Source organism: Sinohyriopsis cumingii, chromosome 14 (assembly GCF_028554795.1).
Source record: "Sinohyriopsis cumingii isolate HCF-2022 chromosome 14, ASM2855479v2, whole genome shotgun sequence".
Classification (NCBI taxonomy): Eukaryota; Metazoa; Mollusca; class Bivalvia; order Unionida; family Unionidae; genus Sinohyriopsis; species Sinohyriopsis cumingii.
In genome coordinates, this window is record NC_142974.1 from 36639782 (window position 1) to 36656311 (window position 16530).

The 16530-nt window shown below is 34.8% G+C and overlaps 1 protein-coding gene across 6 annotated transcripts in view; it reads right to left on the reverse strand.

Annotated features, from left to right (window-relative positions):
- The window catches only part of LOC149783585 (MYND-type zinc finger-containing chromatin reader ZMYND8-like), a 148562-nt gene that overhangs the window by 62112 nt on the left and 69920 nt on the right, over positions 1–16530 (reverse strand). For all 6 annotated transcript variants that reach the window (XM_089931842.1, XM_089931845.1, XM_089931844.1 and 3 more), the window contains one exon: positions 12354–12422. In XM_089931842.1, coding sequence (XP_089787968.1) covers positions 12354–12422 — 69 coding nt within the window. The remainder of the gene's footprint in view (positions 1–12353; positions 12423–16530) is intronic.

A 16530-nucleotide genomic window follows, 5' to 3' on the forward strand; every position in this document is an offset into this window, starting at 1 on the left:
CTTGCTGACAATCCGTCTGTTGATTTTTTGATGTACATTTCAATATTTCTGCAGACAACATTCTTTGTTAATTTTCTTTTATTCTTTTTAACTTCAGTTTCGCATAAGTTGCAACAATGTATTATTTCCAGGGTAAAATGCATGTGATAATTTTCTTTTCTTCCGTGTTTTTTTAAGCATAATCATTGACAAATATATTTTGTTTCTCCATTTCTTCTAAAAAGAATTACCTTGTAGAAGAAGTAAAGGTTCTCTTACTGAAATCAAAAAAGAATAGCCTTGAGTCTTGCACCTAAAAGTGTAAACATATACCTTTGGCAATCAGTAACTATGACAAAAGAGGTGAAAACATCCTTCATGGACAACAGTAATGTGATGGAGATTTCAAAAGATCCGCTTCTATGCCTATTTATGACCTTCCCCTACCTGACCATTTCATGACCTTCCCCTACCTGGCCATTTCATGACTATGCCCCTGACAATGAAAGCGTTACAATCATAAATTCTTAGGCAGGTGGAGGATTTGGGAAAATGGCTGTTAGGGAAAGTTTGCCTAGCAAAGAGAAAGCATTTTATTTTAAAAGATACACTGCAATTAGTACAACATCAAGTCTAATGGCCACAGTTCCTGTATTAACTGGAAGAGCAACACAAAAGGTGGACTATCACTGATGAATATTTTGAAACATTAAAAACCAGAACCAACTAAGCCCTTTGTTAGCGATGACTTAACGGGGCAGGAGGTAGTAGCCTACTGCTGAGCTCTGTAGTGTCATGGTCATGCATGATACACTGATGCATGATACATTATAGAAAGGTAGACAGATGTGCTCTACAATGATACCAAATAATCTGGAATATCTAGTTGCACTACAAAATACAGATAAAAAAAATTCATTTTTTGGACCCGACTTTTTTCTACCCAAAATTCACCCTGGTCGGAATCCAATTTTGTATTCGAATTTTTAGACTTTTTGGTCTTAGATCTAAAGCAAACTGGTATGAACTGCAAACATACAGATGAGCCTTTGCAAAAAGTAGGATAAGATGGGCATTTGGAATAAAGAGTGGTCTCCATACAAAAATAATGGCTCCGTTTAACCAAAAAATAAAAAAATCCAACTTTTACCATTCTGCTCATGTGTGAGTCAAATAGCCAATGAAAAACGATGTTTCTAACACAACTAGGCAGTATGTTATTGAAAGATGACCAGGGATTTGGTGTTTTCAAGTTTATTCAGAAACAGCTTTCAAAATGTGTTTCCTACTCGATTTTCAGGCGAAAATGACAAAAAGCTCCAGGGGTTAATGTGTTAAAAAAATCTATGCAAGTGTAGGTTTCTTTTCATGCATTCATATGTACAAGTAAATTAACTATAAAGTTTGCCATAATTATATTGTAGTAGCTTGGGTACATAATAACCTACTGTGTTATGTACAAAATCACATTATAGTGAGAAAACAGTATCATGTACCAAACAATACTTTGTCAAATAACCATGTTCAAAAAATGAAAGAAAGACATCACACTTAACTTCATGCTGTTTTCTTTCAACTCATAACTTTCAGGTATTTTTGTTGTTTTGGTCATGGTGTTAATACTTGTACCATGTTACAATAAATGATGCACATTATAATAATTTGTGAGTTGTAATCATGTTATAATGAATAAAACATGTTATAATAAGAAAGAGAGAGAGATATGTAATCGTATTCTTTTCAAAAACTTAACATTTATAAAGGGAGATTTGCACCACCATTTAAAAACATGAGAGTTGTGGTGCTATTCTTTAAATACAGGATTCATTATAAAAAAATAAATACGAAATGATTTTTAAAAAATGCATGATTTGCACCCATTCAGTTGATTTTATGGCATTTCTAGAAATTAGCTGAATCCTGCAAACATGCATTGTAGAAGAGACTCTTCATGTGGTGCTCATATGATATATTATGACCAAGTCTTCACTTTAACGACATAAATATTAATTAGTGTACTATTTGGAGTACAGAGTGAATGTTCTTCACATAAAAAAACTGTGTAATACCTTGCAAACTCAAGTAAAGATACAAAGTACAGAACTAAATACAACCTTGACCCAGACCTGCCCTCGTACAATGCGTCAACAGATCTGATTAAGAATTTTACTCCCTAGTTTGGAAGTGTATGCCTATTTAAACATCTGCTACAGTATTTCATGAGCACTCTGAAAAACAAACCTAACGTACCAGACCAAGCCTTGATCCAGATCTTAATCATGACCTCATTAACCCCTGGCACCATGTCTGTGCGTCAGGAGGTATTACCCTACTTACAAGCTCTGTAGCGTCAAGGACACACCAAAATGGGTGGTATTGCAGAAAAGCAGACAAACGTAGCTCTACAAGGATACCAAATAATCTGGACTTTACAAAATACAGCAGGAAAAACTTAAGTTTTGAAACCTGATTTTTTTACACCAAAAATTTGCCAGTTGTTGGAATTAGATTTTGTCTGGAGTTTAGACTTTTTGGCCCGAGTTCTAAGGCAGACTGGTCTGAACCACACACAGACAGGAAAACCTTTGCAAAAATAAGAGAAGTTGGAGATTTCAAGTAAAAAGTGGCCAGGACACAAAACAGATGGGTCCAATAAGCAAAAAAAAGTAAAATAGTTATTGACAAACGTTTCTAATACAACTAGGAAATTAGGCCAAATGGAAATCACTTGTTTTATTTGAATGTATTTAGAAGCAGCACCCAAAATGTGCTTCATACTCGTATTTCATATGAAAATGACACAAATTGCCAGGTGTTCAGTGACCAAGATTTCAAGACACATTTGATTATATGGATGAATCTGAGTCAGATGTCTCTCAGTTTTCAAGTACTATCAATTCAAATACTCACAATAAATCCAGAACTTAACCAGATGGCATAGAACAAACATTAAATAAAGTTTACACTAACAGAGCACATCATCGTCAAGTACAGTTTACAATGGCAATGTGCACCATAATTAAGTAACAGTTTGCACTGACAGAGTGTACCATCATTTAGCACAGTTGCACCATCAATAAGTATAATTTACATTGACAGAATGTTCAATCATCAAGAAAAGTGCACACTGACAGTGCACAATCATTAAAAATAGCTTACACTGAGTGCACCATCATTAAGCATAGCTTACACTAACAAAGTGCATTATCATTAAGCAAAGTGTGCACTGAGTGCACAATCATTAAGCAAAGTTTAAGCTGACAGAGTTTTAGTCATTCGTTTTGATGCACGTTACATTCAGTGTAATAGCTGATCTGCCAGTGAATCATCCGACAGCAGTAGGTTTTAGTTATGTAAAATAGGTCTGATGCACTACCAGCCTGCAGGCCATAAGAGGCAACTAATGGAGGCCACTGTTTTAGTGATGTAAAATAGGTCTGATGCACACACCAGCCTGCAGGCCATAAGAGGCAACTAATGGAGGCCATTGTTTTAGTGATGTAAAATAGGTCTGATGCACACACCAGCCTGCAGGCCATAAGAGGCAACTAATGGAGGCCACTGTTTTAGTGATGTAAAATAGGTCTGATGCACACACCAGCCTGCAGGCCATAAGAGGCAACTAATGGAGGCCACTGTTTTAGTGATGTAAAATAGGTCTGATGCACACACCAGCCTGCAGGCCACAAGAGGCAACTAATGGAGGCCACTGTTTTAGTGATGTAAAATAGGTCTGATGCACACACCAGCCTGCAGCCGTAAGAGGCAACTAATGGAGGCCACCTTTCCGTGCTGGAAACTCATTATGTGATCATGTTCCAGTTGGATGTTTAGATGAGTGTATTAAGAACTTTACCCTCTACTGTCATGATCTTTGTTTTGTATGTCATTTTGGGGATACTTATAAACATATGGATACACACAGCGCTCCTTCACTATGGAGCCGTACTGGCTCAGCAGTTGACATACAAAAATGGCTCGGGTTAAAAATCCTACCATTGTATCGATCTGGGTCAGCTACTGTGGAGAATATTTGGTCAAGGCCCATTACTCTGACTGCCTTGACACTAAATAACTTATATGTATCATAAAACACAAACTCTCCCACTATGGGACCCTTCATTATATCATGTTTACACGGGTACAGTCCATACATTTGTTTTTGTGCTATTATTAGTCTTGTTGGAAAATTCGCTCTTTTAGGACTCTACAAAAATACCGTTACCTTTCTGAGCAGGCCCATAGTGTCTTTAAACCATCTGGGGACAGAAATTTACTATCTGAGCATTAATGACATGATCCATGCAAATTTCATGACTAAAGTTCGCAAATCATGGTAAATTGGCAGGTGTGCTACTGGCCACATCACTTTACTAATGCTCAAAAATGATAACATACATTTAATTTTACCCTCATATAAATAAAGGATCAATCACCAAATTAGGCTTATGTAGAATCAGCTGTTAGTCATGTTTTCTTTAAATTCCAATGGACTGCATGTCCTTCTTGTCCCAGATAATGTGTGAAACATTTATTGCCATCTGTCGTGTGTCATAGGTAAAGTGTGAAACATTCAATTGCATCTGTCATGCTTTTCTTGTATAAAAGGATACATGATAATTAGTTGTTTCATACACTAACAAAAATTAATGTTTATAATAATTTCATTAATATCCACAAATATCTCTAATTAAGTGGTCACTTTTTTTTATAAATTGGTTCTAATTAACCTGATATGCTAATAAATATGTACAGCTATCTTGGTTCTGGAGATTCATTGATTCTGAATCTGTGAAATTATTTCCATGTTGTTTTGCAATTTTTTAATCTGGCGAAGTTTTTAAAACAAACATATAATCTTACGATGTCAACAATAAGAGCTTCAGTGTCAGAACTTAAATACTCTATTTACAATTTATTTTTATTACAGCTCTAGAATTTTAAGTATAACAAGTTGCATATAACAAAGCAATTCTTCCTCCAGTAAAATACTTGCCTGCTATGTGAAGTCTATAATAAGCTGAAAAAATGGCATTAAACCCCACAAAACCAAACTGAAGAGATGCCAACTAAAACCTAGCAGAAAACCATAAGTCTCTTAAGGTATCCACTCATTCATTTGCCTAAACTACCATAACCCTTTCATCTCCCTTCAGTACTGAACAGGAATTCTTAGATTATTAACTGAATACATACAGACGACCCAAACAAAAAAAATGGTCGGAAAGTTGGACAAATGAACAAGCGATTACGATTTATATGTTTCCTTACCTAAGTGGCAAGCAAGGAATACAAGAGTTAAATCCAGCAGCTTAAAATTCTCTGAGACTCAGAAGACTCTAGCAATATATTACATTTAAGCTCCAATTAACATTCACACACCCACCCACTAATTTAGCAGAGATGGGCAGGAGATTTGTTCCAAATGCTTTTGTTTTTTTTCACAAGAGAATGCAGAAACATGGTGATTTATTTCATTTGCATAGATGACCTAGACTTGGGTTTGAGGAATTTCACAACTTGCCAAAAGTATTTGTATCAATTTTAAAGCCAAACTCCTGCCTAAGAACTACTTAACTAATGCTGAAAAATTCATTTATTAAATAATTATATCCTATATAATGCCATCAGGTGAACAAAGGAGAAATATCATATATGAAAATCCACTATGCACCTTGCTGACATTGTAGCGGCACTTGCTCAATGAACACTGTCAGCTTAACAGCAATATATCAGTCCACTCTCATGTACCTCAGTAATGACTCACAGGCTTGTTGTACAAGGGGCTCCCAGTGGGGAAATTATGTACAGAAATAATCATAACATGTGTAGTCTATACTGTAAAACATCTGTACTCAAACCCCCACAAGAACACAAAGCATCTAATAATAAATATGTTTCTTCTCAGTCATTAAGCATAACAACAAAACAATACGTAATGAGCCCATCTACAATTTATAAAATTTGAACAGCCAAATTCAGTCATTGGTCTTAATTGGTGAGTTGTATTGTATTATATTACAATATCATCAATATTTATGTTAGTCATCAGTTTATGACCGGCATACAAAAATTAGCGACAATTTTTTACCCGTGTAAAACTTAATAACTTCTTTTAATGAATCATTATTATTATTATTATTATTATTATTATTACTATTATTGTTCTCTTTTGAGTATCCTAATTCAACAATATCATTGCAGACATTTTTTCACTCTTCTCTATGCATAACTTCAGTATGGTATTATATGGTGTTGTTTTGGTGCTACGCATGATTTCCTTCCTTTGTCTTAAGCCTGATATTAGGTCAAACTACCATTTCTACTCTTATAAGTCGAGTCCAACTGCAAACAACATATACATGTACCATGATCATTCATTGCTATTTCCACCGCTAATAAGGGTCTATGGGTCTAAGTTATTTGTTCTATTGATTCCTCCAAGCTAGCAAACTACACAGACCAAAATCTGCCAGCACACTTCGCAGAAGACTCGGTTTATAAGGGAATAAGCACTGTATAATTTATGTGCATTGCTCCATCTTGGAATATTTTTGATACATCTTTCCTGACATAAACACAAAACAGACATTGAGTATATACACAAATTTTTTTTATCTCATTGTTTATCAGAAACAGATTCCCCATTAATCAAAAATATCCACAGCTCATATTTTCTATTGGCTATTGTATTAGGTCTTTGTTCTGTTTGTGTTAAGTTGTTTTTCTTTTCCTGAAAAAAGGTTTGGTCAGCTTGAATATAAATTTAGGTGACTAATTCCATTACCAATTTCAGTGTGTGTGTGTGTGTGTGTACATATAGATGTATCACATTATTAAAATAATTACTTTTTAAGACAACACTATAATGTGATAAACCATTCACCAACATGTTTTGCTAAAAAAGTGAACTTGACAAGAAATACATCAAAATCTAATCCAGTGGTCACCTAGAGACACTTAAAATGACTGCCACCTTTACAGGACAGCTATATTTTCGAAGATTCAAATTATTTCACATACAATTAACTGCCATATAACAGCCACCTCTGTATGAAAATCCAGCTTAAGCCACTCCAAAAGGTAACCTTGATAGAGGTTTTATGGTAAATTCTTTATTCATTATGTGTGAGCAAGCTATTTTTGCAAGTTCCTAAGTTTAACAAAGAACCATATCAGTTGTGACAACAAAAAAGACGCTCACTTGAAATCTCCATTTTTTCCATTTTGTTTGCTACTTGTTCAGTATTAAAAAACCATAACATATACCTGCAGCAATAGACTGACCCCAAGGGACAGGATGAAGTGTTCTGTGCAGTAATCATTCTAATAGTCCTGATTCCAAAACAGCAAAGAGATACATGTATTCACTGCAACATTCTTTCTGATACTAACAGTCTAGAGTTTGTCAAATTCTGTATACAAGTAAAAGTGTAAGGGATTGGCAAAAAAAGTTTAAAAAGTATCAAACACTCTGACCTACTCATCAAACACTCTGGCCTACTCATCAAACACTCTGGCCTACTCAAATGAAGAGTATGTCCATAACCTCACAAGAGCCCAGAACATCAATGGAACACAAAATGTAAAAGCCACTCCAATCTCAAAGGAATGGCTTAGTGATAAAACAGTGGAAATAGTGATAAAACAGTGGAAACAGTGATAAAACAGTGGAAATAATCAGACAACAGAATATCATATTTGTTGACAATGAAGACCAATTTTAATGTCAATGGATTTTTCCAAGTATATCATTCCCTCACAATAAAGTACCTCAGTAAAGACAGTCCAATATATATATATATATACATATATATAAGAGGCATGTATAGTAGTTAGTAATCTCTTTTCATTATATAGTAGTCATTAATCTCTTTTCATTATTGAATACCATATAGGCTTGCAACTGCACAGACCCAGCTCTGTTATGATATAATGCTCCTGCACATCTGCGTTTGTACAGATGTTAGGATTAATCAGTAGAACAAACAACATAGACCCTTATCTGCAGGTGCGTTATTCTATGGCAGATCAGGATCTATGTTGTTCCAAGTTTGACTTCACTTATAAGTGAGTATATATGGTAGTAATATGATGTATAAAATACCTCAATATAAAGTGACCTCACTTACAAGGTGGTCAACTTCTTAATAGTTTTCATTAACAACATTATAATGGCACATGGTACCTACCATATACACTTTCTGTACAAGTCAGGTCCCAGAACCAACAACCCAGATCCAGATATGCCAGCACATAAAGCACCTGCATAGCAGGCCTATGTTGTTTATTCTAATATGCACTTTTAAGCAAGTATATACGGTAATTGTCAAACAGAATATGTATGATCACACTTCTTCAATAATCTGATATAAATAAGCATCCTTGTAAATAACTGAAGATCAAAATACCTATTGCAATCAACAAGTCATTATTTTGTGATCAGTAAATCATTATGACCCACTGTTATCAATAAATCATTACTTAATGTGATCAATAAATCATCATTACCCACTGTGATTAACAATACATCATTAATATATCAATAAATCATCACTACCCACTGTGATCAACAACTTGCCACTACCCACTGTGATTAACAATACATCATTAATATATCAATAAATCATCATTACCCACTGTGATCAACAACTTGCCACTACCCACTGTGATTAACAATACATCATTAATATATCAATAAATCATCATTACCCACTGTGATCAACAGTCACTACCCATTGTGATCAACAAATCATTGTTACTTAATGTGATCAATAAATCATCATTACCCATTGTGATCAACAAACTGTCACTACCCATTGTGATCAACAAATCATCATTACTTAATGTGATCAATAAATCATCACTACCCATTGTGATCAACAAACTGTCACTACCCACTGTGATCAACAAATCATCATTACTTAATGTGATCAATAAATCATCACTACCCATTGTGATCAACAAATCATCGTTACTTAATGTGATCAATAAATCATTACTTAATGTGATCAATAAATCATTATCCACTGTGACCAACAACTTGCCATGACCCAATGTGATCAACAATACATCATTAATATATCAATAAATCATCATTACCCACTGTGATCAACAAACTGTCACTACCCATTGTGATCAACAAATCATTGTTACTTAATGTGATCAACAAATCATCATTACCCACTGTGACCAACAACTTGCCACTACCCACTGTGATCAACAAACTGTCACTACCTATTGTGATCAACAAATCATTGTTACTTAATGTGATCAATAAATCATCACTACCCATTGTGATCAACAAATCATTGTTACTTAATGTGATCAATATATCATCATTACCCACTGTGATCAACAAATCATTATTACTTAATGTGATCAACAAATCATTATTACTTAATGTGATCAACAAATCATCATTACTTAATGTGATCAACAAATCATCGTTACTTAATGTGATCAACAAATCATCGTTACTTAATGTGATCAACAAATCATCATTACTTAATGTGATCAACAATCATTACTTATTGTGATCAACAAATCATTACTTACTGTGATCAATAAATCAGCATTACCCACTGTGATCAACAAATTGTCACTACCTGCCATGATTGACAAATCACTACATATATCACTACAAAATGTTACCAATATATCAATATGTAATGTTATCAATAAATCATCACTTCCAACTTTGATCAACAAACTGTCCCTGCATGATGTGGTCAACAAATTATCACTACCAGTTGTGATCAATGAATCACATTTTTTTTTGTTTCTAGTTGTAACAGCAATTTTAACATGTTACTGCCTATATCATACTGTCAAAATAGGAGCTGAGTGCTTTTTCTCAAGCTGACCTAGGTGGGTATCGAACTCACAACTCTTGAATTATGACTTCAGTGTTCTACCCACTAAGCTACCATGGCTCCCCTACTGGAAACAATAGATCATTACTACCTATTGGCATCAACAAATCATCCAGATCCATCTTTCTCCAGGATTATGCAATGAGCTGTTCTGGCTCAATGGTCAATTGGTCCTTACAGCACCCTTTTGTGGTAAGCTAACAATGAGTTTTAAACAGTACAGATGCTCAGACCTTTTCACTAAAATAGGAAGAAAAAAAAACAGAAACCATCATAAAAGTGTTGAAAAAGTAGAAAAGGTAGGAAAAATGGAAAAAGCAGGACCATTGGAAAGACTAGTCAGCATGACTGACTCATGACCTGTTGGGTGCTGGTCCATATGTTGCCAGGACCATACTGAGTCAGACACAGTAGTGTGGCTCCATGCAGGATGCTTTACTGTGCCTCAAATTGACATAATATTTTGTGAGTTATGTACAATTAAACACCAATGAATCATTACAAAAATCTGCCATATGGCAATAAATCAATGTATACTCTGCATATACTGTTGACCTGAATCTCAATGCAAGCTATGTTGTAATATTTACAAGCATTGTTTATATATTTACATAGTCCCAACTGGAATGCATATTTACACAGTCCCACCTGGACTGCAAAGTTCATCTAACCATGGGACTCCAAAATATAAGATTTTACTTGAATCTGACATTAATTACACACACAAATTCAAACAAAAATAGTCTGTGTATATTAAAATTATAATTTCAACTACACGTATCACTAGTAAATTCAAAGACTTTTAAAATGTTAATAACAAATTCAGAAAAATGAATGACATGTACAGGAACTATGTGAACTCTTTACCCAGAATGGTTCATGATAACGGAAGAAATGATTTCTTGGATAAACAGTAATAACTTGTAGTTTTTCATCCTGAAACAAATGGTGAAAATACCATGCTAGTCTTGATCCAAACTGCAAGGCAGTTTCAATGAAAACAGCCACCCTTGTAATCTGCTTTAAAACATCTGGAAAAAGTGAAGTTGACTTCATCTTGCCACAACCTGTTGCCGACAACTACCTCCCACACATGCACACACACATCTAGCCCTTACCCACCTTTATAAAAGTGGTTCATAACGGTGTCAAATAGTCGAAACAGACTCTGAAATAATTTATTTTTACTTCTTGTGTACTGTATCATCATCTGTGTTACAAATGTCCTACCAAATATTTCTATGTCCATCTCTGCATAGTCAGTGAGTGAATGAAATTCCTACCTTTTACATCCCTTTAAAAACATAAGCACTGTATCTGCATATACCATTAAGTTCTAAGGCTAATTGTAATTATTGACATTACACAACAAAATCTGAAGGAAACTATCTGGATGTGAAGATCTGAAAACATCATATGCTGAGGTCACTCTATGATGATACTGACCAACAAGTACCATTTTAGCCATGTAAGACGGTCATTTTATGTGTTTTAATACCACTTACGTTCCATAGTCAGTGAAACATCAACTGCGGCTGCACTTGTTTCAAACATCCTAAATTCTGATATGTAACTCACTTCTCCAATATTCATCTATCACTATGCACTCTTTTGACTGGAGGAAGAAGTCACTTCACCTTAAATTTTGAGTCCATCATGAACATGGGAGTGCACAACCTCCTTTCCTCCATGTTATTAAAACTTTAACATACCAGGTGAAAGTATGTTTAGAACCAGGTAATGGTTCCAAGAAACAGCATGTCTCCCTGCCAGAAAAGCACTAACAATCTTAATTATTTTGCTGCCTGAAAAAATTGGAATATGTCTCAATGTGTACTAACAGACAAATTAAATGTCACCAACCATAGCCTGCAGATTTTTTTATTATCCCCAATACCTCCAATCATAGTCTGTAGATCTTGTATTACCCCCAATACCCACCACCCCTATCCTGTAGATCTTGTAATACCCCCAATACCCACCAACCCTATCCTGTAGCTCTTTTTATTGCCCCCAATTCCCAAAAAACCCTATCCTGTAGATCTTTTTATTGCCCCCCAATTCCTACCAACCCTATCCTGTAGCTCTTTTTAGCCAGGAGAATTTTATTGCCCCCAATACCCACAAACCCATGCCCATAGAATTTTAATGCCCCATTTCCCACCAACCCTAGCCCATATAATTTTACTGCCTCAATACCCTAAAAGACAAAAACTGGCACTATGATAATTTTGAAACTTGCATTGGTACAACATCTGAACCTCCATCAATCCAAAAGAAGGTTGAAATGGTAATTATTTATTTTAATGTATGTACAAAAAGTGAACAAGAAACTGTAATGCCATAAGAGCTGAACCATTTTTAATTACTTTTATCTTCATGGAATTACCTGGTAATATGAGGAAATGAAATCGTACCAAAATGGATCCAATTCCTTGTTATGTTATGGTTTTTTAGCTTTTAGGTATGTACTGTATAATATGAAAGAATTTAACTTACTTCTTTCATTTTTCTTGTCTTTTCTGTCCAAACTTCTCTGTCTAATGGGTTTTCGAGGAGAATGCTTGCCTAAAAAAGATTATGATATTATAGAAGTAAACAGAAAATTTAAACTGGTGTGATGCTAACACTGCCACAGATGAAGTGATTGTTCTGTTCTCTGGCATTTAGAGGCTTTGTGTTTATTTGTACGTAATGTGTATCTACACGTAAGATCCTGACCTCCCATCACGTAATGCTCCTGATGCTCAGAGTTTATGCCATTTGATTGAAATTACCAATGTAGTGAGCAATACAAAGAGTGGTAGACCCATACCAGACCCCAGTGTGTTATCTTTGTATTTTGTTCCTCAACATAAAATACTTTTATTAAATCTTACCTTATGTACTTGCTTACAAGTCTAAATAGCAAACCATGCAGATCCAGATATGCATTGCCATAATGCACCCACAGATCTAGGTCTATGCAATTTGTCTTGAGTAATCAGGAGAACAAAGAACACATAGCTTGATCTGCTGGTACATTGTGTGTTGAAGGTGTATGCTGCTTGCTTTATAAGCGAGAATGAATAGTACCATTTTGCCCTTGTATATGTCAAAGAATGGAATCTTTTTTCTCAATCTTCAGACAAATGCTGACAGTGAACTGGGTCAAGCACAACTATAAATGAATCTTGTGGTGTCAATACAATCATGTAATTAAGAGGGATCTCCATGGTTTAGAAAAGCAATAGCACCTTGTGATGGGACAATCACCACTTTCCTATATGAAGGAATGCAAAATTAAGAAAGTCAATTGGTCATTTTAGAACTGAAGGGGCCACCATGAAAATCTGATGACCTTATATCTGTCAACATTGCCCTCTGTGCAAAAGAAATCAATATTTCAATCAGTCATATTGAAGACCAATTAAAAAATGAATTCAGTAAAGCTAATATTTTAATTAGTCATTTAGAAGACCCATTAAAAAATGAATTCAGTTAAGCTAATATTTCAATTAGACATATAGAAGGCCCATTAAAAAATGAATTCAGTTAAGCTGTATTTCAATTAGTCATATAGAAGACCCATTAAAAATGAATTCAGTTAAGCTGTATTTCAATTAGTCATATAGAAGGCCCATTAAAAATGAATTCAGTTAAGCTGTATTTCAATTAGTCATATAGAAGGCCCATTAAAAATGAATTCAGTTAAGCTGTATTTCAATTAGTCATATAGAAGGCCCATTAAAAATGAATTCAGTTAAGCTGTATCTGATAAACCTTTCTGATGTGAGTCACAAGATGAAGCAAATTTATAGCAAGGTGTAAGTTTACGTCATAAAGTTAACCTATCATACGACACCTTTGTTACCTTCCAATTAAGCCCCAGGAGTTCATTTTAAATGAGACCCACTCTAATTCAAAAAACAGCTTTAAAAAAAACCAAAACAAATGAACTCTACAATGTTATGCAACACCGGTAATGAGGTGGGGTCATAAAGTGTTATCTGTCTGTCCATCTGTCTCTGCTGTTAAGCACTGTAAAATATATACACAAGTTTTTCAGGCATTAAAACTGGACATTCATTCTTCATGTAAATTTCTGCTTTTGTACTGAAATTAAACCTAACCTTGTTAAAAACTGCACCAAACTGCAATGGCATGTAGTTATGAATTGCTGCCATCTTATTTACTTATTCCATCAATCTCAGTAACTCTTTCTCTAACTTATAACAACTTTTGGCTGACCAACACAGTGTCTATTTGTTCCTAGCTTTTACCAGAAGACACCTGCAGCATATAAATGGATGCAGATTAGTACGGTTGGGCAAAATCAATCATCTTTTTCACTGCTAAATCTGATAGCACACTAAATTAAGATGCAACTGAAAATGCAATATGGCACAGAGAAAATTCAATACTATATGGATTTACACTTGTCTGAAAATAGTACTGAAACAATAATGGCAACATTTTATGCAATATTTCTGAAACCTTAATCATGTTCCTTCAATAACAATACATATAAATAACATGCTTGCAAGCCCATTAATATAAGACACGTGCTTATTCTGAATGTCAATCACAACCAAAGTTTTAAGTCTTCAGTTTAATATCAAGGAGTAATTGTGTGATAATGGCACACATGCATGTCTTGATGGGCAGGGCTGATACAATATTCTCCACGTTTATTTTTGAAAAGCATGAAGATAATAAACTGTAAACATCTCAAACTTCTTTGGTGGGCAAGATGTTTGCATCAAAATAATTACAATATTATTTTTTCTGTTAAGGCATATCAGAAAAATAGTTCTCTGTGCAAAGGCATATCAGAAAAATAGTTCTGTGTGCATAGCTACTGACACTAGACCTTCATGACCCACATTTTAAACATATTCTGTAAAGTTGTTATGGGATTTAATGCCATTTTTCAGCACACGATAGTCTATGCATGGCGGCCAGTATTAATGGTGGAGGAAGAACCTGGGAAAACCCCGGAAAGAACCACCGACCGATGAGAAGCTACTGGCAAGCTTTCTCACATACCCACATTGGCCGAATCCTAGATTCAAACCCATGCAGACAGAGGTGAGATGGCAGTGATCCATAATGAAGTGCGCTTTAGACCACTCGGCAATTCGGGGCCACAACATACATACCAACATATTCTGTACTGTTGCAGTGAGTTTATCATTTCATCATTAATTCTGGTTCACACTTCCCAAATCAGCCATTACTGTGCTTTTTATTAATTACTGTGTCTTAACTACGAATACAATCCAGGCATCCAGATGAAAATGGCTGTCCATTTTATCAACTACAGTGTGCAATATCTGTCCATATATTCTTGGCATCCAATAAAAATGGCAGTCCATTTTATTTACCAGTGTTTTAAATGTCCATATTTGTTTTCTTTTATAATTGATTCACATTTCTTTTTGTAACCTTCTCGCTGTAAATGTTTTTATGTGTTATCTAATACTGTAAAGCACTCAGAGCTTCTAATGATTAGGTGCTGTTCTAAGGCCACATTATTATATTTTTCTGGCATCCCAATAAATATGTCTGCCCATTTTATTCATCACAATGTGCCTTAACTGTCCATATTTTCCAGGCATCCAAATAAATATGTTTATCTTATTCATCACAGTGCCTTAACTGTCCATATTTTCCAGGCATCAAAATAAATATGTCTATCTTATTCATCACAGTGCCTTAACTGTCCATATATTCCAGGTATCCAAATAAAAATGTCTATCTTATTCATCACATTGCCTCAACTGTCCATATATTCCAGGCATCCAAATAAATATGTCTATCTTATTCATCACAGTGCCTTAACTGTCCATATATTCCAGGCATCCCAATAAAAATGGCTGTCTATCTTATTCATCACAGTGCCTTAACTGTCCATATATTCCAGGTATCCAAATAAAAATGTCTATCTTATTTATCACAGTGCCTTAACTGTCCATATATTCCAGGCATCCCAATAAATATGTCGGTCCATTTTATTGATCTTAGTGCCTTATCTGTCCATATATTACAGGCATCCAAATAAAAATGGCTGTCTATCTTTTTCATCACATCACATGGTCCCTATAGACATAATTAATGATAACAGCCCACAAGAAATGAATACGTCATGAGAGTGATAAAGTATGAGAACTTAAGGTCCTCAGACCTGGTGTTTCCACCATGGCCTTATTCCTCAGACCTGGTGTTTCCACCATGGCCTTATTTCTCAGAAGTGGTGTTTCCACCATGGCCTTAACCGATCAGCAACTGGAGAAAAAAAAAAACCCAATCCAGTTATCATTAAATTTTAATCCCATCTGACCCACCCTAATTTTCTTTAATCACAAAAGTAAACAACATATTATTAGGCCTTATTTGATTCTGGTCCCACTGAAATAAACACATCGATGCAATGCATCAAACAATCAAGCAGTCCAGTGCAATATAGAATTGTTGAGTAAAATTAATAAATGGCCTTTTAATTTTCTGGGCATTGATCACTGCAAATGGGGCTAGGGCCAATTTTTTTTATTTAAATAACTGATCAAAGGTGAATTATAGATTAAATTTTGTAAACTGGGATTTTGACACAATCTTAAAATATTTTATAACATAATAGGGCCTAATTTTGCCCCTTTATGACCTAGAAAAAATTCCCCAACTTTTTAAAAGGGAA